The sequence below is a fragment of the Citrus clementina genome, unplaced genomic scaffold (genome assembly GCF_000493195.1).
Source record: "Citrus clementina cultivar Clemenules unplaced genomic scaffold, Citrus_clementina_v1.0 scaffold_1, whole genome shotgun sequence".
NCBI classification, from domain to species: Eukaryota; Viridiplantae; Streptophyta; class Magnoliopsida; order Sapindales; family Rutaceae; genus Citrus; species Citrus x clementina.
The window spans coordinates 7764086-7785120 of NW_006263303.1; the positions used below are offsets into that span (position 1 = coordinate 7764086).

The window sequence follows — 21035 nt, forward strand, 5'->3', positions numbered from 1 at the left end:
ACTTAATTTGAATAAAATTTCCTTAAAATCATATCAAATTGGTTTTTTTTCTATTTTTTTAATTATATTTATTAAAATTATATAAATTTCTCAAACTCAATTGAGAAATAATTTGTTCGTGCAAATTAGATTAGTTTTACTTTTTTTCTTTCATAGTTTAAGGAGGACCTTTCTCTAAAATTTACGAGATATTATTTTGCACAAAATTTAATAGTATGTTGCTATTAATTGACTTTTAAAAGCAAAAAAATTGGATTCATTACTATGAACAGATCTCATTAAAACTAATCAGTTTTTCTAGACACAAACACTAATAATTTTAATTTTTAAAAAATTGTGTTCCAAGGACTTTTACGTCAATTCACTCGAAACTAACGGCCCAACTCCCTTTCCCCTAAACGAAGGTGGAGAAATACAAAAACAAAACCTAGTTTTGTGCCGAGACCCAAAACCCCTCAAAAATCTCCGACTCCCTTAACAAAACACAAACACAAACAAAACAAAGAAAAAGTCTCCGTCTTAGATGGGAACTCCTGAGACGTCCCGCGAACCCTGCCCCGACCGGATCCTCGACGACGTCGGCGGCGCGTTCGGCATGGGCGCCGTTGGCGGCTCGGCTTTTCACTTTCTCAAGGGCATCTACAACTCACCCAGCGGCACCCGCCTCCTCGGCGGCACCCAAGCCGTCCGTATGAACGCGCCCCGCGTCGGCGGAAGCTTCGCAGTGTGGGGCGGCCTTTTCTCGACCTTCGACTGCTCCATGGTCTACCTCCGCCAGAAAGAGGACCCCTGGAACTCCATCTTCGCCGGCGCCGCCACAGGTGGCTTTCTCTCCATGCGCCAGGGTCTTGGCGCCTCCGCTCGATCCGCTGTATTTGGTGGCGTTCTCTTAGCTTTAATAGAAGGAGCAGGGATCATGCTCAATAAAGTCCTCAGCGGGCCGCAGAATATACCGATTATGATTGATGAGCCGGAGCCGGTTCCCGGGATGGTTGGTGGTGGGCCTCCCGGTATTCCTGCTGGCTTGCCGGGGAATCCCGTACAGGTAGCAGAATCAGGTTCTTCAGATTCCGATTCCAGTTGGTTCGGGGGGTGGTTTGGTGGAGGTCAAAAGAAGGAACCGGCCACAAGCGGTGGAAGCAAGACGGAGATTTTGGAGAGTTTTGATGCGCCTCCGGTGCCCTCTTTTGAGTACAAGTGAATCGAAACATGAGGTCTTAAAATTGAAGAGATTAAAATTTTAATTTTTAGCTACAGTTGCTTGTTAGAATGTGTGATCACGCAGTGTTTATGTGTTTGACCAATGAATGATTGTATGCGATTCCTTTTCATTGTTTTGATATTTGTTTCTTCCAAATGATAATTGATATATAGTTGCATCGTTGTATAATAATTCAGATGGAATCTATAATTTTGAGCTCAATTTTGACCGAGTTTATGCTTAATGCTCTATTTGAGTTTTAAGTTTTGAGCTTTCTGCAGCTGAGTGTTTCTTATTCTGAAGTCAAGAATGCATATCAGAAACTCAGTTTCTTGGTTTCTTTTGTTCATTTTTAATTTTTATCATGATGTGAGTTTTGCCGTCCTTTATTCCATTAGCAAGTAAAATGTGAAAAAGTGAAGCTAAATTTTATGGTTTTAATGGTGTAGTTGCCTGGAATATTTTGAAATTGAAGCAGTTTTTGAAGAAATTGAATTCTGTGAAAACATGATGGTCTTGCTTTCACATATCAGGTTATGTGAACATGTTTGTATATGTTATGTTTTCTGTCAAACGATGGAGGTAAGGCTACTCTATATCTTTTCATTTGCTCCGTTATCTTAAAGGTGTTTTCTGTATCTCTGAAGACCGAAGGTTATTCTGTTCTATTCATCTGTCTCTGTGCATCTCTGGCATTGTTACCATCTTAGCCATGCTTGAATTCTGATAATTTTGACGTCCTTTTTATGCGACATTTAATGTTGGTGAAGTTAGTACTCTTTGTTAAAGTTACGGAGTTTGTATCTTTTAACCCTTTCTAGGATTCTTTTTTTTAAAAAAAAAAATCTAGACAACAACTTATTCTTTCTTTATCATGTGTTTATGCAACTTATTAGCATTAAGTGGAAATATTTTATTGCTGTTTGTTGGATTTGATGCAAGTTTGATTTTCAATCATGGAGCATTTTTTTAGCATTCAACTTAAGAATATGTTTGACTAGTAAATAGTATTTGCTACAATGATTATGCTTTTATTTTGAGCATATGAACATATAAATATGTTGAATTGGCTTGTAGTGCCATTCCTAAATTGTTTTTTTCAGGGCAGAGGATTCTGGGGGTGTGGGAATGAAAGGACCCTGTTCCAGGTTGTGGCACAGGCTTTTTGGGTACCAATGGATTTACCATTTTCCTGTCTAACCAAATAAAAGGTCCTCGCGGTTTTGTTAGTGGTGCATTTAAATTGTCACCAATAAAATATCATTTCTCGGTTTCCTTGTACTGTAATGGAAGTTTAGAATCATGGTTTCTTCATGGAATCATGTACCGTCAATGTCGTGATTGTTTATATCTAGCGGTGGTGAAACTTAGGTGAGTTGCTTATAAGCATGAGCTGCAAATGAGATTCACATTCTTGCATACGCCACATTGGTTAAACAAGAGATTTTCTAGACGCACTGGTTTGTTTATGGCACGGTTGTACCCTCCCTCGAATTAAGTTCATTCTACACATATTTGTATCAGTAGAAACAGGTATCTTCTTAAAAGAATCACAGTTACAAAAGCTTCTATTCTCTTTTGAAAATTTAGCTGGAATGATGTCATGGAATGTTGAAATTGTTATGTAGAGACTGGAAATTCATACTATTCTATCCTAGTTTAGCTGCAAATGAATATACAACGGTATCTTTTTCTTCCATATCAAGTTCTGAATTGTTTTGTAAGTTTCTATGCGGGCATGACATTGACTAATGAGTTGCTGGCTAATGAATCAGTTCCATCCCTACAACTTTTCACAGTTTTTGGAATGACTTATTATACAAATTTTAAACCAAAGAGAAAAAGGGGAAAAAAAATAAAATAGGAAGCGAAAAAGTTCACAACGACGAGATATTTTCACTGCCACAGAGTGAATGAAACTTAGCAGCGCCCAATTACAATTGCAAGGTGATCAGGGCTCACCAGTGTTTGTACCTTGCAGAACCAGCCTGTAAAGTAAAAACTAAGGCAGTAACCAATATCCAGATGTCTTGCCCAAAATGACCTCGATTTTGAATAAAATTACGGCGTTACCCAATCTGGATAATATGATATTTGATATTCCATTCGCCGAGCGTTGACCATGCCACCGCTACTGCCACTCCTACTGGTACTGCGCTCCCGCACGGCTCACTCTTACTCCCTCTCAGTTTCTTCACTCGTGACTCTCCTCCTCCGCCGCCGCTCAATGGCCACCGTCGCATCCACCGATCCCGTCTGCCCCACCAACACCCGCGTCGGCTGGATCGGCACAGGCGTCATGGGTCGATCCATGTGCGCCCACTTACTCAACGCCGGCTACACCGTCACCGTCTTCAACCGCACCCTCTCCAAGGCCCAGCCTCTCCTCGACATCGGTGCCCACCTCGCCGACTCCCCCCATTCGCTCGCTTCCCAATCCGACGTCGTTTTCTCCATAGTCGGCTACCCTTCCGACGTCCGCCACGTCCTCCTCCACCCCTCTTCCGGCGCCCTCTCTGGCCTTCGTCCCGGTGGAATCATCGTCGACATGACCACCTCCGAACCCTCCCTCGCCTCCGAGTTATCCGCCGCCGCCTCCTCCAAAAACTGCTCCGCCATCGACGCCCCTGTGTCCGGCGGTGACCGCGGCGCCAAAACCGGAACCCTCGCTATATTCGCCGGAGGGGACGAATCCGTAGTTCAAAAGTTAAATCCCCTTTTTGCCCTCATGGGGAAAGTTAATTACATGGGTGGCAGTGGGAAAGGACAATTCGCGAAGCTGGCGAATCAAATCACGATCGCTTCTACGATGGTTGGATTAGTGGAGGGAATGGTTTATGCTCACAAGGCAGGGCTAAATGTGGAATTATTTTTAAACGCCATATCAACGGGAGCTGCAGGTTCCAAGTCGCTGGACTTGTACGGGAGTAGGATACTAAAGAGAGATTTTGAGCCGGGTTTTTATGTGAATCATTTTGTGAAAGATTTGGGGATTTGTTTAAAAGAGTGTCAGAATATGGGGCTTGCTTTACCTGGCGTGGCTCTGGCTCAGCAGCTTTACTTGTCACTCAAGGCTCACGGGGAAGGCAATTTGGGTACTCAAGCATTGATTTTGGCTCTCGAGAGGCTTAATAATGTTCGTCTTGATAATGCTGTCGCGTCCAAGCCGTCAGCTTAGATTGGTAATTTTTTTATATGTACCAACAAGCATTTTAATTACTGACATTGATCTTTCATCCATTGTTGTGTCGATACCTGCAATATGTTGCTGTTGTTTGTTATTTTTCTGTTTGGTATATAATACTGGTAAATTATGGTTTAGTGTTTATGGAAATGGAAAAATTCAAGAAGCCTGAAGTCTCTAGCATGACAGTTGTATTACATTCTGTCCTAGTAGTTAATTTATCTTGTTTATCAGTCTCTGCATGTGTTAGTTTGGATGATTAGCCATCAATTTATGAGATGAATAACTTCAAAATAATGCTAAGAAATTTAGCTTTGCTTTTTTTTTTTTTTCCTTTTTAACTTAGACAGTGTGTTTGAGATTGCAATGATTGTGGGACTTCAAAATTCTTATATATAATTAATTGGTTATGTAGACTCATTTGTCTATCACATACTCACATAAATTTCCTTGGGATTGATAAATTTGGTCAGGTATTTGCTGAGACCTCTGCCTAGATCAACTCTAATATGGCACGGCAGTCCAGACTTCTAGGCCCAAGGGCTCCCAAAAAGGGAGAAATCTAATGCCACTGACCATGGGGAGACTTGAACCTCTCTCTTCAAAGTTGGCAGTGGAGAGGTGTGACCACTCAATTAAGGTGGCGATCTCATTCCAATTGTATTCTTTGAAACAGAATTTGTCAGTGGAAGTTTAGGTCAAAGGATGTTTGAGACCATAACACTAAATATGGTTATATAAGCTATTGGCCTCAGTAGGAGTATCATTAGCTTGCTGTCTGTGAAAGAGCATTAGACATTAAAACCTTGTATTGCTGAAAGCGTTACTGTATTTTGGAAGAAGTTTAATCTTCATCTGATAAAAGTCAAAAGAGGTCAACTTTTTATCCATCTTTTAGGGACTGGTTCTTTTCAGTGACTCCAATTTGTTGCTGTTACTATTTTTTTTTTTTCGTGGTTGCTTCCTATCAAAAATCAAGAAGGGCTTATTTTGAACTTAACTTAGTCAATTAAAGTCAATTCAAATATTTTATTTTATGTGCCATTGGGAGTTTGGAGTAAAAAATGTTGCTGTTCGATACGTTGGGCTACATAGTATCTTGAAGGAGTTTTAGCACTGTCCATCTCTCTTTTCAGTATTGTAGTTTCTTCTTTGATCTTTAATGTTTCCAAGTCAAAGGCTTATAGTTTTCAAATCTTCCTCCTGCATAAGTTTAGGATAACTGACATCTTCTTTGCGTATATATAATCTATCAATTACATTACTAAAAGAGGATATTATAGTTTTATTCAAGTTTATGACTCTCTTCCCAAGTGTGATTCAGTGGGAATTCTAGGTGTGGATTGCCTAGGTTTTGTCCCTTCATTCTGTCTTCGCTTTCACCTCATCTCAATCCCACTTGATCCGAAAAGTATATAGACCAATTACCCTGAAATAAAGATATAAAGCTGAATAAAATTTTCCCATTCTACGTTGACCTACAAAGGGTAAGTGGCATACCCACTAGCCAGTAGAGCCTTTGCTTCTGCTGTGACCATATACTTCCACCCCTTTAATGGACCAAATGTGAAGATATGCTTGCAACTTGATGAAATGGCGCACCATGTTGATAGAGATGTTCTTTGCTCACAATATCGCGGAATATTTTAATATTTATTCAGTTTTGTACAAGTTATTTCATTAGTCTCCTCTCACCTTGTGAAAGTAAGATGTATGGGACTAAATATCGGAGTTCTCATTGCCCCATAAGTTTATTCTTCTCAAGAAACGTGCAAAATTTTTCCAAGGGCCTTTCTTCGTGACTCTAATTTCGAGTATACCAGTACGAGATTTTTTTCTTTGTTTCAATTTTCTCGAAGGAACATTTCACCTCAGTTTCTTGCTCATTCAGTTCCCATTCTCTTAGCTCGTGCAATTGCTTGGCTTTGTATTTTAGGTGCAGAATGGACTCTGACTCCGAGTTTTGATAGAAATTACCAAGTTTGGTCGCGCGGGGGGTGGGGTGTGGGCACTGTGGGGTCTACGAAGAAAAGTGGCAGCCAGTGATTTTTGTATTGTGTCCTTCTAGATGTAGCTTCTAGATATAGAAGTTTCTCTGTGGGTCAAGTGGGGTTGGATGAGAATGATAGGCTGAGGTACTGAGCTTGAATTTGGTTCTTCAGAGTGGACCCAAGTGGAACGGATTCTCTTTAAAGATTGGTTGCCTTATTATTAGTAAGTATAATTATAATTGTAGACTTGTTCAAAAATACTACATTTCGTAGTGGATCTGATCTAGAACAGATTGGAATTCTGGTTAATTTAACATTTGGAATTATTTTATAATTTATGGTATTGTCAGAAGTGAAATTGGGTCAACTTTATAATATACCAGGTTGGTTCCTTCAGAATTTGGGCAAGTTACCAGTTTCTTTAGATAGGAAACCTCTGTGAACGGACGGATCATGAAATTATCAAATAAATTAAGGGTTTTGCTAACTTATAACTTGTGTAACTTATAATCTTGCAAAAAAACTAAAGTTAGTAACATGACAGTGGGATTAGTGCCGCTGTAACTCACACAAATAGTAACTTAGTAAGACCTATAATTTTGTGAAATTTATAGACTAAGTTTAAGAGAGCTTTGTCGTGTACAGATACATGACGTTGAATTTTGTGAAAATTTGAAAAGTACACATCACATCGCCTGTGTTGTTAGAATTCTAGAAACGCAAAAAATAATAAGGGCTACAGATAGGTTTCAACAAAGGGACTGGCTACCTTGAAACATCTCCAACGTAGAGCAGCCATATCAACTGTTGGATACATATTGTTACAATTATTTTAAAAAAATTTAACATGCATTTAACGGTTAATGTAGCTGCTCTACGTTGGATCATCTCAATCATTGCCTCAGCCTTCTACAAATTTAATAGGTAGGTAGAGATTTTTAAAAAGGAATAATTATTATTTTTTTAATTATAAAAATGTCATGATATACATCAACAAATACTCAATCCACCACCACTACCACAACAACAGCAACACACAACCACAACACAATACAAAGATAAAATAAAGTACTTATTTGAAATTGTTAATTTAGGATTTTTGAATTTCAATTGTTAATTTCAAAGGTCTTTACACTGCTATTGGATTTGATTTCGATGGAATTGATGTTGTTGGACGTGATTTCGGTGAGATTGGCCGCCGATGATAGACTTTGATGTTATTCTACACTGTCGGCGATAGGTGAGAGATTTCGATGAGCTTGGGTGAGAATGACAGGGATAGTTTGATTCAAAATTTTGGTGTTTGTCTAGTTTTAATAAAAAAAATTATGTGGTTATTTTTATAATTTACTAAATTTTTATAGTTATATTCATAAATTTTTCATAAATTATAGGAAAGACAAACAGGTTCAAGAGGAGAGTTACTACTTTATATTTAATGTAAGGTACAATCATCTCTATTGGATGTGAGTCCAAGTGTGACCCGCAGCTTAATTTGTGCCAATGTACCTTACATGAAATGTAAGGTACAGAAATCCAATTCAAGAGAAGTTTGACATGTACGGATTTCATTAAGTTTAATTTTGTGAAATTTAAAAAGTACAGGTCACATCACTTGTGATGTCAGAATTCTAAAAACCAAAAAAGAATAACACGAGCTACAAATACATCTGTATAAATTAATATTCTTAATTGATATGACAGGAAGCTTTTTTTTTTCCAAAAATGATAATAATTATTTTTTTTAGTTACGTAAGTTTTATGATAGTTTTATATAATTAATTTCTTCGTCCTTTATTAATTTATACACATTTATTTATATAAAATGTTTTGTAGCTCTATTATTATTATTATTATTGATAAAGTTTCTTATAAAAATGTGTGAGATTAGCTTAATAATGAGTTTCATCTCAAATACTGTTTGAAAATGAGTAAATATATCTGTGTTTAAGCTGTGACGACGGCAGTGGTATTTCATCAAAACAGCCTTAGATTGTCAAATGTTTATTAATTTTTTGTAGACTTTTTTTTATCAACCAACGCTAATACTTAGACGGTGAAATACGGTACCCATAATCGGATCCAAGTTTCGAACATTTATCAGGAAAAGTCAGAGAATTGAAGGAGAAATTTCCATTGAGGCGACTAGTCAACGAAAAAGTTGCGATAACTAACACGACACGACGTCAAGACTCGCAAAATTTCCACCTTGAAGTGCGTAATGAATAAATGACATAACATTCAAAGTCTCCCACATCTGCTTTGTCTCACGTTTTGCCAGTCTTCATTCAACAAAGGCGTCTTTCCATGAAGCTGCTCTTTCAAAAGCAGTTAAAGCAGAACACTGCCAATAAAGAAGCAAGGCATTGGCGGAATTCAGGCGGCTAACAGGAGAATCATGTCAATGTCATGTTGGTTATTGAATTATCATTATTATCTTTTCGTTTTCGTTTTTCTTTTTCCAGGAAAAGGAGGTTGACCATCCTTTTCAGGAATTGCCAAACCCGTTTGTCACACTCCAAGAATATCAAGAATCAATGTGAATGGTTGCCGCTGGTTTCTGCAGTTCAATGTAATTGTATTGGCCGTATTCTCAGAATAAACAAACCTCGTATTGCATCCGCATTAGCCCAGTTCGAGCACCACTAACCCCTTTGAAAATGTCGAAAACAGCCCCAACAACGTCTCTCCAAATCCTACTCAGCACCCTTCTTCTCTTCTTTTTCGGCCGTGCAAACTCCCAACTCTATGATCGAGAACACGCAGTCCTACTGAAACTAAAGCAACACTGGCAAAATCCACCACCCATTAGCCACTGGGCCACAACAAACTCATCGCACTGCACCTGGCCTGAGATCGCCTGCACTGATGGTTCTGTCACTGAACTGCACCTCACCAACATGAACATGAATGGAACATTCCCGCCATTCATCTGTGACCTCAGGAACCTCACGATCCTGGACCTGCAGTTCAACTATATCATAAGCCAATTTCCGAGGGTTCTCTACAACTGTTCTAAGCTCGAGTACTTGGACCTCTCTCAGAACTACTTCATTGGCCCCATTCCTGAGGATATTGATCGTTTGTCTCGGCTGAAGTTCCTCTATCTTACCGCCAATAACATGTCGGGGAAAATCCCTGCAAGTATTGGACGACTAACTGAGCTTAGGCAACTTAACCTCGTTGTGAATCAGTTCAATGGTTCTATCCCAGCTGAAATTGGCAATCTCCAGAATCTTGAAGCATTAGAATTGGCATACAACACAGAATTTTCGCCATCGAGCTTGCCTTCAAATTTCACGCAATTGAAAAAGCTGAAGAAATTGTGGATGGCTTCTACAAATTTGATTGGTGAAATTCCTGAAACAATTGGTGACATGCTAGCTCTTGAGTTTCTTGATTTGTCGATTAATAATTTCACCGGGAGCATACCCAGCAGTGTGTTCAAGTTGAAGAACTTGAGTAAAGTATATCTTTACAGTAACTCGTTATCTGGGGAGATTCCTCAAGCTGTTGAGTCATTGAATTTGAAAGTCATTGATCTCTCCGCAAACAATTTGACAGGAGCAATACCAAATGATTTCGGAAAGCTGGAGAATTTGTTAAACTTGAGTTTGATGTTCAATCAATTATCTGGTGAAATCCCAGAAGGCATTGGGCTTCTTCCATCATTGAAAGATGTCAGATTGTTTAACAACATGCTATCAGGTGCTTTGCCTCCAGACTTTGGCCGGTATTCACCACTGGAATATTTTGAGGTCTCTGTCAATAACCTTACGGGCAGCCTACCTGAACACTTGTGTGCTGGTGGTAAGTTGGCAGGTATAGCAGCTCAGGATAATAATCTCAGTGGAGAATTGCCGGAATCACTTGGGAATTGTAGCAGTCTGTTGATGGTCAAAATCTACAACAACAGTTTTACAGGAAACATACCTGCGGGGCTATGGACGGGATTCAATCTGTCGATGGTGCTAATAAGTGACAATCTGTTTACAGGTGAGCTTCCTGATAAAATGTCAGGGAATCTCTCACGGCTCGAGATTAGCAACAACAGGTTTTCTGGTAAAATTCCTACTGGAGTGAGTTCTTCGAAGAATCTGGTGGTGTTTCAGGCCAGTAATAACCTCTTTAATGGTACAATTCCTGGAGAATTGACAGCTCTTCCTTCTTTAACGACCCTGTTGCTTGATCAGAACCAACTCTCTGGCTCCCTTCCATTAGATATAATCTCATGGAAGTCATTAACTGCTCTGAATCTCAGCCGAAATCAGCTTTCTGGAGAAATTCCTGAGAAAATTGGCTTTCTACCTGTCCTTCAAGATTTGGACTTGTCAGAAAACCAGTTTTCTGGAAAAATTCCACCACAAATCGGCCGCCTGATGCTGACCTCCCTCAACCTGTCTTCCAATCGCCTCACGGGAGAAATCCCAAGTCAGTTTGAAAATCGTGCATATGCCAGTAGTTTCTTGAATAATCCTGGTCTCTGTGCAAGTAGCTCGAATGTAAATCTGAAAAGCTGCTTTTTCGTGCCGCGGAAATCAAAGAAGGGTTCATCCCAACATGTTGCTGTGATCATAGTTTCTGTGATCGCAGTCTTTTTGGTGGCACTTCTATCTTTCTTTTACATGATCAGAATTTATCAGAAGAGAAAAGATGAATTGACTTCAACAGAGACCACCTCATTCCACAGGCTGAATTTCAGAGACTCGGACATTCTCCCAAAACTGACAGAATCAAATGTGATTGGAAGTGGTGGGTCCGGAAAAGTATACCGTGTTCCTATCAATCACACGGCTGAAGTTGTTGCAGTGAAAAAGATTTGGAATGACAGAAAGTTAGACCAAAAACACGAGAAAGAATTTCTAGCAGAAGTCCAGATACTGAGCACAATCAGGCATCTGAACATAGTAAAACTGCTTTGCTGTATTTCCAGTGAGAATTTGAAGCTTCTTGTTTATGAGTATATGGAAAAGCGTAGCCTGGATCAATGGCTGCATAAGAAGAATCGATCATCTCTTTCAGGCAGAGCCCGTGATGAAGTCCTAAGCTGGCGAAGGAGGATGCAGATTGCGGTGGGGGCTGCCCAGGGGCTTTGCTACATGCACCATGACTGCTCACCAACCATTGTCCATCGAGACTTGAAATCAAGTAACATCCTGTTAGATTACAACTTCAATGCAAAAATAGCTGATTTTGGTGTAGCTAAGATCTTGATCAAGGAAGAAGGAGAATTTGCAGCAATGTCAACCGTGGTTGGCTCTTGTGGGTACATCGCTCCAGGTGATGAATCTTGCAAAAACATGTTCATTTCAGTTCCTTCTTTTTATGTTAACAGATGAGTTTTATCTAAATTTCTGTACTTCTGACTCGCGATGCAGAGTATGCTCGAACAAGAAAGGTGAATGAAAAGACGGATATTTATAGCTTTGGGGTCATCCTTCTGGAACTAACAACAGGAAAAGAAGCTAACAATGGTGACGAGCACACATGCTTGGCTCAGTGGGCATGGCGTCACATTCAGGAAGGCAAACCTATAGTTGATGCTTTGGACAAGGAAATCGATGAACCTTGCTTCTTGGAAGAAATGATTCGAGTCTTCAAACTCGGGGTAATTTGCACCAGCATGCTACCTACTGAGAGGCCAAACATGAGGATGGTTCTCCAAATCCTACTCAATAATCCGATTTTTCCCACGGAAAAGAATGGTGGAAGAAAGTACGATCATGTGACTCCACTCCTCACGGATTCAAAGCGTGAGAAAATGTCTGAAAGTGACGATGCTTGTTTGGTTTCTTTAGTGTAATTTGCTAAACGGGCTAGGGATCATGTTAATCCATAAGAACTGTGTCCATCATCCGCCCGAGAAGCAAATGATATCATCTCTGCATGTGCCTGTGTGCAATATCAATTTAATTTGGAATAGGTTCTTGGCAGCATCTCCACTCCACACTTTCTCCCGTCAGCCGGAATTTTGTGTTTTGCCCAACACTTAGAAAAAGAGTCTCCATTACTAATAAGTCGAGTAATCCAAACTTCTTTGCATGTTCTTTGAATCCCATTATATCATTACCAATCCAAAGATCAAATTTCGAATACTAATGCACAATGATCTGTTCTTGTACTAATCTCTTTTTCCCTTTAGCAGTTAACAAAAGACATTGACTTGAGTTTGCATCAGTTTTAACGACACTGTCCTAAGACTAAGACCCCACGCACAGAAATACTAACCAGCAGACCACACAAAGGCAATATGCAGCTGCTAATAATAGAGCCCCGTTTTATTGGTAATGAATATTTCATCCAAGAGTAAAAACTGAAAGAAAAAGTTCTATCCCCCATTTTATTTTCTAATTCAGGACATATAATGTTATACACTTGTACCAACATTGTGCCCCAGCTTTTGGGGAAAAAAAAGAAGCAAAATGCAGAATGACAGCAATAAAGCTATTGGCCAGTGGCTGCCCAGAATGACTGCACAATTGATCCATTACTCAATTATACACTCCACAGGAGCCAAATTCAAAACTTTTGTAGCTAGAATTCTTGAAGCAGGGATGTGGAGAGCTCTAAATAAGCCGAAAGAACTAAGAAGGGAGAGTGAGAAATGGGAAAATATACAAAAACTAGGATGTTGTGTGTAATGGAGGCAATTTTCAAGACTCTTCAACCTCAAGGTATTGGGAGTGCGAAGCTGCAAGGAGTGCGGCTCCAATGCCTGATCCATCATTAGAATGCTCAATGACGACGGTCTCAGAAACTTCCTCTCCCAGCAACTCCTTGACCGTGCTCTGCATGCAGGCACTAAATTTCGTGTAGTGCTCAAACAAACCGCCATCCAATGCTATTACTGACTTCTGTTTTTCCCCATCTCTTACTGTGTCTCGTCCTAATTTCTTGAGGATGCCTACAATCCCTGCAGCAGATAGGCGGGCACCTCGAGTTGCAACTATGTCACAGAGCTCAACAACAAGTTTTCTCATCTTCAAAGAGGTATTGGATATCTGACACATAGAACAACAACAAAAGACAACTTATAAGATATTTTTGTTTCTAAACAAGAAGCTACAATGTTCACTAATAGATAGGAGATCTTGCTGCGCCGATGTATAACTTGTAAGAAGCAATATTTTCCAGATCAAATATCACTAGTTCTTAGTTCTTAACAACATATTTGTCCTTGGAAAAAATTACAGATAAGAATTTTTTATTTCATGCTGCTTTTTTCTGGTTAAAAAAAAAATAGCTTCAAAGCAAGAAATAAAATGCCAGCATAACACAAGCTGTTCTCCAACTGTATCTACAGGGTATAATACCTCTAATATATCCTTTAGTTTCTTCCCAACTACTCTCAAATCTGGAGATGTGTCGTGATGCATAGCCGACATGTGAGGAGTCCTGCGTATTTCAGGATATCAGTGCAACAGCTCAGCAAGCACACCATTCGCAAAATCAGTGAGGGTAAAAATATTTTGTACAGGAAATGAAATATCCAATGCAAGCATAAACTTAAATAAAATAAACTGGTAAACATAGACCGTCCCAACATACTTAAGTATGTAGCACAAGACAGTCCTTTAGCACTAAAAATTCGAGTTTAAATGCAATATGAAAACCAACCAGGTCCGATTTAGTTTTAGATATGCAGACTTGGATTACAAGTTAGACAAGTGGCTCCTAATACATGGTAACCAGTACAATCCCAAAATTAATTTGCTTTAATCTTGTGAAATTCTAAGTGCTAGAGGTCATGCAACCAATAAGTTTCCAGTTACAGGTTAAATATAACAGTGGCTATTCCCTTCTAACATGGAAAAGGATGCATTGATGAACCATTGAAATGATGAAAAATGAGGAAGTAAACTTCATCCATACTTAACAAGTTCCGATACAAAGATGAGATGACAGAGTTTGACAATAAAAGCGCAAAAGCACAAAAGACACACCTCAATATGAATGGAATTTTCAATTTTGGAGGAACAGTATCACCAAAAAAGTTAGCTTCCTCTGCCATCCTGCACAAGACTCTGCGTACAATTTCTCCCAAATACATGCCAGAGATGATTTTTTCAAAAATCTGCAAGCACAGCTCTGGCATTATGAGAATCTATAAAGCTATCTATATAAGCAATCGTAACGTGGAACTGGCACATTAAAATAGCAACCTGTTCACCGGGGTTCAAACTCTCAGTGTCCAATGCTTCATCATATTCTGTTAGTGGAAGGTGCGATGACCGGAAATTACCCCATTCCATATTGATAACCTATGTTAATGAATATAGTTTCAGAAGAAAACTATAGTTCACCATATAAAGATAGTAATATATTCAGATCAGATATGAATATCTGCAGACAGCTTACTAACCATTTCCCCTGATTTAGGCAGAAGACCATGCCACTTGGGAATTGCATGTGCTCGCTCTACATATGCTGCATTAGTTCCAGTGCCCAAGATTACAGCAGCAATGGCATCCTTGTTGTGGTATCTACCACCAGCTAATGTTCCGATGGTGTCATTCACCTGCATTAACTCAGCTGTCAAGCGATCCGCAGGATAAGAGGAAAGACATTTGAAGAGAAATTATATCATGCTACATTGTGAGAGAAATTTCTCAGACTGAGAAGAAAAAAATAAGCAAAGTGCTAAAAAGTAAAGCCAAAATAGGCATACCAAAGCTGCCACACGCATATCAAGCCCGATTCTTTCCATGGCTTTAGTCAATTCTCCGACTACATCTTCTCCAACCTATAACAGACAAGAAGAAACAAGACAACACAACAGTCAGGAAAAAGAGAGCAAAAAGTTCACATATAAATTTGTTATTAGAAAAACACACATCCTGACATTGGCATCCATTCCAGAATAGCTACACACCATAGCTCTACCTGGCACAGCTATTTATGAAGAAGTTGCCTGCCTATATAAAACTCATGTGAATTGAACACGGGATGTGTTATAGAAACAAATAAATTCACCTTGCAAACAACCTCAAAAGTATATCTACAAGCTCTCCCACAGATTGTGCAAGATCTCACAATGTGTCATCATAGAAAAAACTTAATATCAAGGGCATATACATGACAAACCACATACTGACATGCCTGTGGATAATAAATTCATCTCCACAACACATTTAACTCCTTCCACTACATTCAATCATCAATCATGAGTCAGATGCTATATGGTGATAGTACGGAAGGAAACTTTCAGAAGGATAAAAGAACCAACTATACCAACAACCTGAATTATCTGGCAGTTCAAATACTCAATGTCCACTCCCAAAAGTAAACATAGCAAATTGGAATTTTCACGTTTCTTAAAAGAAAGGCCAGGGCCAGTCATAGCAGTGAGGGTTTCAACACACGCCTCATTGCCCCATTGGAGTTTTATTTATACATCATGATGCTCGTGCAGACCAAATAGAATGGGCATAAAATTTCTAACTTGGGCAACAAGCTCTAGTTCCTGATTATCAGAGTGTAGTTGGTTATGAAGGACGATAAGGAAAAACAATATCCATAGAATCAGACAACATAACACGTGAGAAAACTGCATTATTAAATTCTATGAAGTTGCTTTCAACACCCACCTAATTTAGACAATCACAAGAGCCAGAAACATTTGTGATAAACCACACAGGACCAATATAAATCACTATGAAGCAGGAGTAATTGTAATAAGAATCAACTACGTTACTACAGAGGGGGAAAAGTTGAAAAAATAAAGGAAATATCAGTGTAGCAGAATTTTAACAGTTGTTAACTTCTTCTTTAGATTTTAAAAGAATCTCTGAAAGTTTGACACTTATATCAGACAATGAGCAAGTCTGGAAACACCATAACCACAGACATGAATTGCAGGATCATTATGAAAAATATTGCCAAAACAAGGGCTAAGGTAAGTATGACTAACCGTATCCTCAATAGAGAAGCCCTTGGTCCACTTTATAAGATCCCCTGATGCTATTGATGTTTGCCTAACAGGAAATGAGAAGGTAAAACCCAACTCTCTTTGTCTACCTGGTGAAACATGAAATCCTTCACCTTCAGTAGCAACAAATTTTGCGAGTGCTGCAGCAATATAGTCAAATAATTCCTGAAATCACAACCATTAAGAGAAACTCAAGAGCATGCACCAATGTAACCAAGTTTAAATTTTGCCACGATGGTTTGTAAAGACACTCACATGCGAACTCCCAGTCATCAAATGTGGAGGAATTGAAACTTCCTCAAATTCTTGTTTAACAACACGGCCTTCTCTTCCACCCAACTGTACTCGCAGGACACGGAAGTTTGTGCCGCCCAGGTCCAATGCATAAAACAATCCCTTCTCATCCCTGTAAAATTAAGGGTGGCAGTGATGGGCATATTCAACAGCTATCATCAGCAAAAATAAAAATCATCTAACTAAAATTACATTTTCAGCAGGAAAAAACTGTGCGTAAGAAAACAATTGTCCTATTTAAAAAACACTTGCCACTTCTCTTTAATAATTTCCAATTTTATCCCATCCTTTTCCATCCTTACTTTTCATTTAGAGGTTATAACATATTTCATCCACAACCATTGATATGGTAATTATGAGGAACCCTACTACCAAGGCTAGGAGACCACTCGTGTTTCTCTGCAAAGAGCAATAATTGCTCAAATCAAGGACGTTTACCCTCTCACACTACATATATTCAATGTAAAAATAACAGAAAAACGCATCTAGGGCATAGCAGTTCTTTCATCCCAGTCAATTGCAAAAACTATCATTAGTTAAAGACCCTCAGCCAAAGTGTTCCAATGTAATAGAAATTACTGACGGAATCTCATATTTCAGTATATAAGGTACAAATAAATTTGAAAATTAGAGCCATTTTTTATAAAGAGAAATGACGAGGTAGTCCTTAACAAATACAACATAAACATACAGAAAAAAGGAAAAACCAGAACATCACAAATTATGCCAATTGATGCTTATCTTTCAAAGTGTGAAGTGTCGTTCCACTTAAGTGTTCTTTTAAAAGTACCTCTATACCAAACCATCACGTTATCATATAAACAGCCAAAAGAGAGAACCAAAGCTGTAGGAAAACTACAAGAATCTTACAATCAATTACCAATTATATGCTTAAAATGGAAAAGGAAACGAATAATCGGATGGTGATCTATACCTCAGAAAGTAAAAGATCTCTTAATTTAAAAAATAAAATAAGTGATGGTTGGTATTTGATGAACGATAAGAAAAGGAAACCAATTGGGCAGTGTTTAGGCAGCTGAAAAAGCAAATGCTACATTTACTAACCTTCAAAAGAGAAATTGCCCAAATCCCAAGCAAACAAAAAAGTAAGTTTTGAAAAAGAAATGGAATATGCTTTTCCGATCAGAAATGTCCATTAGAACAATTAACCGGACCCATTTGCAGCAAGTTTTGAATGAACCACAGCATGGGTAGTGGTTCTTTCAATCCAAAAAAGATTCTTTCACACAGAAGAGTTGCAGAACAACATACAAAGAATTCTCATTTTTCCATCATATAATAAGAGCTCTCAAACAAGAATAAAAATAAATTTTTGGCAGTTCCAATAATAATCTATCAATTTGATAGAAATCAGAAATCTGATAAATCAGCTCAAACATTAAATACGACTAATTCCAACCATACCAATTGAAATCATACAAAAACAATACCATAAATGATAAATTACAACTTACAATCAATATCCCAATTTTTTTTTTTAAAAAAAAAAAGGGTCTTGAATAATGATCAATTACGCAACCAACCAACAAAATTATCGATATAAAAGTTATTATTAATTAAAAGAATCCAACACGGTGGGAAAAAGAATAGATTTTTATTTTTTCCTTGTTCCTTTTTTCCGTTGTCGTGTGGTAAACACCAAGAGAAAAATTTATCTACCAATCACTTATTAAATATGAGATGATTAAATTAGACAAGACCAAATAAGACAAAATAAAAAATCGATAAATGAAAATAATGATAATCATAGTCCCAAAAAAAATACTTTTCTAACAAAAATAAATCCGATAATATAGGAAACGAAACAAAAGTAGATTTTTTTTTTTGGTTTTATTTTGATATTATTGATTTGTTCTGTATGGTACCCACCCAGTGGGGAGATTATCGACATAGCTGATGAGCATCTTGAGCTTGCTGCCGCCCTCCGACGCGAGGCCGGCGTGCATCTCCACCGTCATCGCATCAGCTACCTGCCTCAGCTTCCCTATGGGGGTCCCACACTTCTCCTCCATCTCCTTCAATATAGCAACCGCCCTGGCCCACCTCCCCGTGCTCTTCATCCTACGCCTCACCACCAGCGCCGCCGCCGCACACACCGCCGCCGCGCACACCACCGTCGCCGCTACCGTCACTTTCCCCATCACCTCCGCGCGAAAATAATTAGAAACAAAAAAAAAAGAAGTAACTCACTCTTTGACTTGGACTTTTATTAGAAACAGAGCTCCAACCCTCCCCGTCGCTTTTTGATTCAAATTTAAAGGTTTTGTCAATCCCAGATCGAGCTGAATATTGGAGCTGAACGAGAGTATTAATTTTTTATATTTATTTTTTTATTTATAGAATTATAAAATATTTCCTTTTCTTTGCATTTTGTATTTTGTATTCACCTTTTTATATAGTATTGGAGGGCAAAGGCATTTACTAATTGCAGGCAACGAGGAGCTGTGAATCTTTTATTGGATTTTCATGAGAGAAGATAATCAGGACAAAGAGGTCACGGTTTTGGATTAGAATTACGATATTGACCGTCAAAATGTCTGATTTTATTTTATTTTTATTATTATAATAGTGGAAAAATTTACGGACACGATTTGTCATGCGCTTTGTACTTAGTGATGTTTACGGGTGGCACGAGTAAGGATTTCTTTGTTTGATAGCACGTGTTATGTTGGAAGTGAGTTTTTCAAAATTCTTTAATTTCCGTTCTCCAAAAAGAATAATTTTGGATAATTAAAAGTGATTTTATGAATTTTTGATAATTAAAAAAAAAAGAAAAAAGAAAACAGATAATACAGTCATCCGAAATTCCTAATAATACTTTCTGAAAACACGGCTTGTTCTTTTTCTTCTCATTCTTCGTGCAAATTTAACATTCCTTTGACTTGAGTAAATTGGTGGCGAGTCGAATGCGTGTCGGTGAGTGAGCGAATTTGGATTGGATTTAAAATCAACCAAGTCTTTGACCCAAAGAAAGAAAAAACTCGTTGGCTTTTTTAATTCAATTTATAATTAGCTGATGAAAAATATATACATATTAAAAAAGTATTGCCAACAGATCTAGGGCGTCCGGATTTTGACCGAAATTTATTTTTGGAGTAATGACATTTAGGCCCCATATTTTAATATATTTTCAAATGATTGCATGGATATTTTTCATTTGATTACATAGGTCCACTCATTATGGTGAAATAACAGAAATGTCCTTACTACATTGAATTTAGCCCTACACAAAAATCTTCTCTTGCTAGTTTGCTGTGAGATCGTGCTCTTATTAAAAGAAATGAGTTATATGGAGCTTGAATTTATATCCTAACATATGTTCAGGAAATAAATATCACTAGAGTACAAGCTTCAATGATAGATGAAAATTGGTATTTAAAACTAACATAATTCAAAGAAATTCGCATTAAAATTATTTTTCTTTGTATCTTTTTCCGGCATTTATTCTAAAACAAAAACACTCATTTCTTTCCTTGTTTCTTTTTTTTTCTTCTTTGTTTGAGGATGGATTTCCTTCCTTGTGAAATTAAATTTATCCTAAATCTTGATATATAGAGTTCTATTGCCACCCATATCTTGATCTATGGTGAACTAACATTTTTATTATTATTTTAATTTGGGACAATAGTTTCTCTTCTAGATTTTAGACTTCTATACCTCGGATTTCAAAGATTACAAGCCGTATTAGTTGGTTCTCAACAAAACTTTGTTTCTACATCAACTAGAAAGGCTAAATCAAGTGGCAAAAGGTTATGTGAAAGAGCTCACGTGGTGTAGCTTGATTTTCATGTGCACATTATCCTTTTGTGATAGAGATACTAGTCTATATCAAAAGTATATTTTTTCCTTTTTAATCATTAGTATGTTTATTATGGTATTGCCAACTATTGATGGTAATGGAATTCTATATTTGACTTTCATATACATGTCATTTATGTTATGATAAATTTTTCATTGCATTATAATATTTTTGTGATTTTTTTAATGTAATTTATATTTACATTCAAGGAGAAAAAAAAAAAAGAAGAAGCTAACTTACAAGAAACTAAGAAAGTGTTCCAGGCTATGGGGCATTTGAGTCATTTCAGTAAAAGTTAGTTACCAGTTAGAGATCTATTTGGTACTAAGTGTCTGTTTGGTATGGCTTATTTAAGAGTCATAAGTGCTTATTTAATCGTATAAGCACTTTTTAAAATTTTTTATGGTGTTTGGTTATTTTTTTAATAGAGTTTTTTAGCTTAAATAAGCTAATTTACCTCTACTAGTAAAAGCCCAAAATTTGAGCTTTTGGGAGTAGAGGTTATAGAGCTTTTCTAAAAATATATAATATAAAAAATATTACACAATTTAATGGTTCAAAAGTACTTTTTTTATTGACAACCAAACACCTAATGACTTTTTGTCCAAAAGTTCTAT

General features: G+C 37.7%; 4 protein-coding genes across 6 annotated transcripts; 3 read left to right on the plus strand and 1 right to left on the minus strand.

The window, feature by feature from the left end:
• Positions 1-433: 433 nt before the first annotated feature.
• Positions 434-2582, plus strand: LOC18055981 (mitochondrial import inner membrane translocase subunit TIM17-2). 2 transcript variants are annotated; one of them, XM_006451241.2, is made up of 2 exons: positions 434-1214; positions 2310-2582. In XM_006451241.2, the coding sequence occupies exon 1, from the start codon at positions 524-526 to the stop codon at positions 1199-1201; it is 678 nt and encodes a 225-aa protein (XP_006451304.1). In that variant the 5' UTR covers positions 434-523; the 3' UTR covers positions 1202-1214; positions 2310-2582. The 2 variants fall into 2 exon arrangements, with proteins under 2 accessions (XP_006451304.1, XP_006451303.1); XM_006451240.2 differs by having other exon boundaries at positions 2305-2377.
• Positions 2583-3122: 540 nt separating this feature from the next.
• LOC18055982 (probable 3-hydroxyisobutyrate dehydrogenase-like 1, mitochondrial) lies at positions 3123-5297 on the plus strand. 2 transcript variants are annotated; one of them, XM_024177508.1, is made up of 2 exons: positions 3123-4383; positions 4840-5297. In XM_024177508.1, exon 1 carries the CDS (start codon positions 3324-3326, stop codon positions 4377-4379), a length of 1056 nt encoding a protein of 351 aa, XP_024033276.1. In that variant the 5' UTR covers positions 3123-3323; the 3' UTR covers positions 4380-4383; positions 4840-5297. The 2 variants fall into 2 exon arrangements, with proteins under 2 accessions (XP_024033276.1, XP_006451305.1); XM_006451242.2 differs by having other exon boundaries at positions 4859-5297.
• A 3244-nt stretch (positions 5298-8541) lies between these two features.
• On the plus strand, positions 8542-12501 carry LOC18055983 (receptor-like protein kinase 5). Its single transcript, XM_024177455.1, has 2 exons — positions 8542-11656; positions 11755-12501. The coding sequence occupies exons 1-2, from the start codon at positions 9037-9039 to the stop codon at positions 12177-12179; spliced, it is 3045 nt and encodes a 1014-aa protein (XP_024033223.1). The 5' UTR covers positions 8542-9036; the 3' UTR covers positions 12180-12501.
• A 189-nt stretch (positions 12502-12690) lies between these two features.
• Positions 12691-19111, minus strand: LOC18055984 (hexokinase-1). Its single transcript, XM_006451247.2, has 9 exons — positions 18489-19111; positions 16560-16710; positions 16287-16469; positions 15045-15119; positions 14739-14894; positions 14539-14637; positions 14320-14450; positions 13690-13771; positions 12691-13377 (listed from the first exon to the last, which is right to left on the minus strand). The coding sequence occupies exons 1-9, from the start codon at positions 18758-18760 to the stop codon at positions 13030-13032; spliced, it is 1497 nt and encodes a 498-aa protein (XP_006451310.1). The 5' UTR covers positions 18761-19111; the 3' UTR covers positions 12691-13029.
• Positions 19112-21035: the final 1924 nt, after the last annotated feature.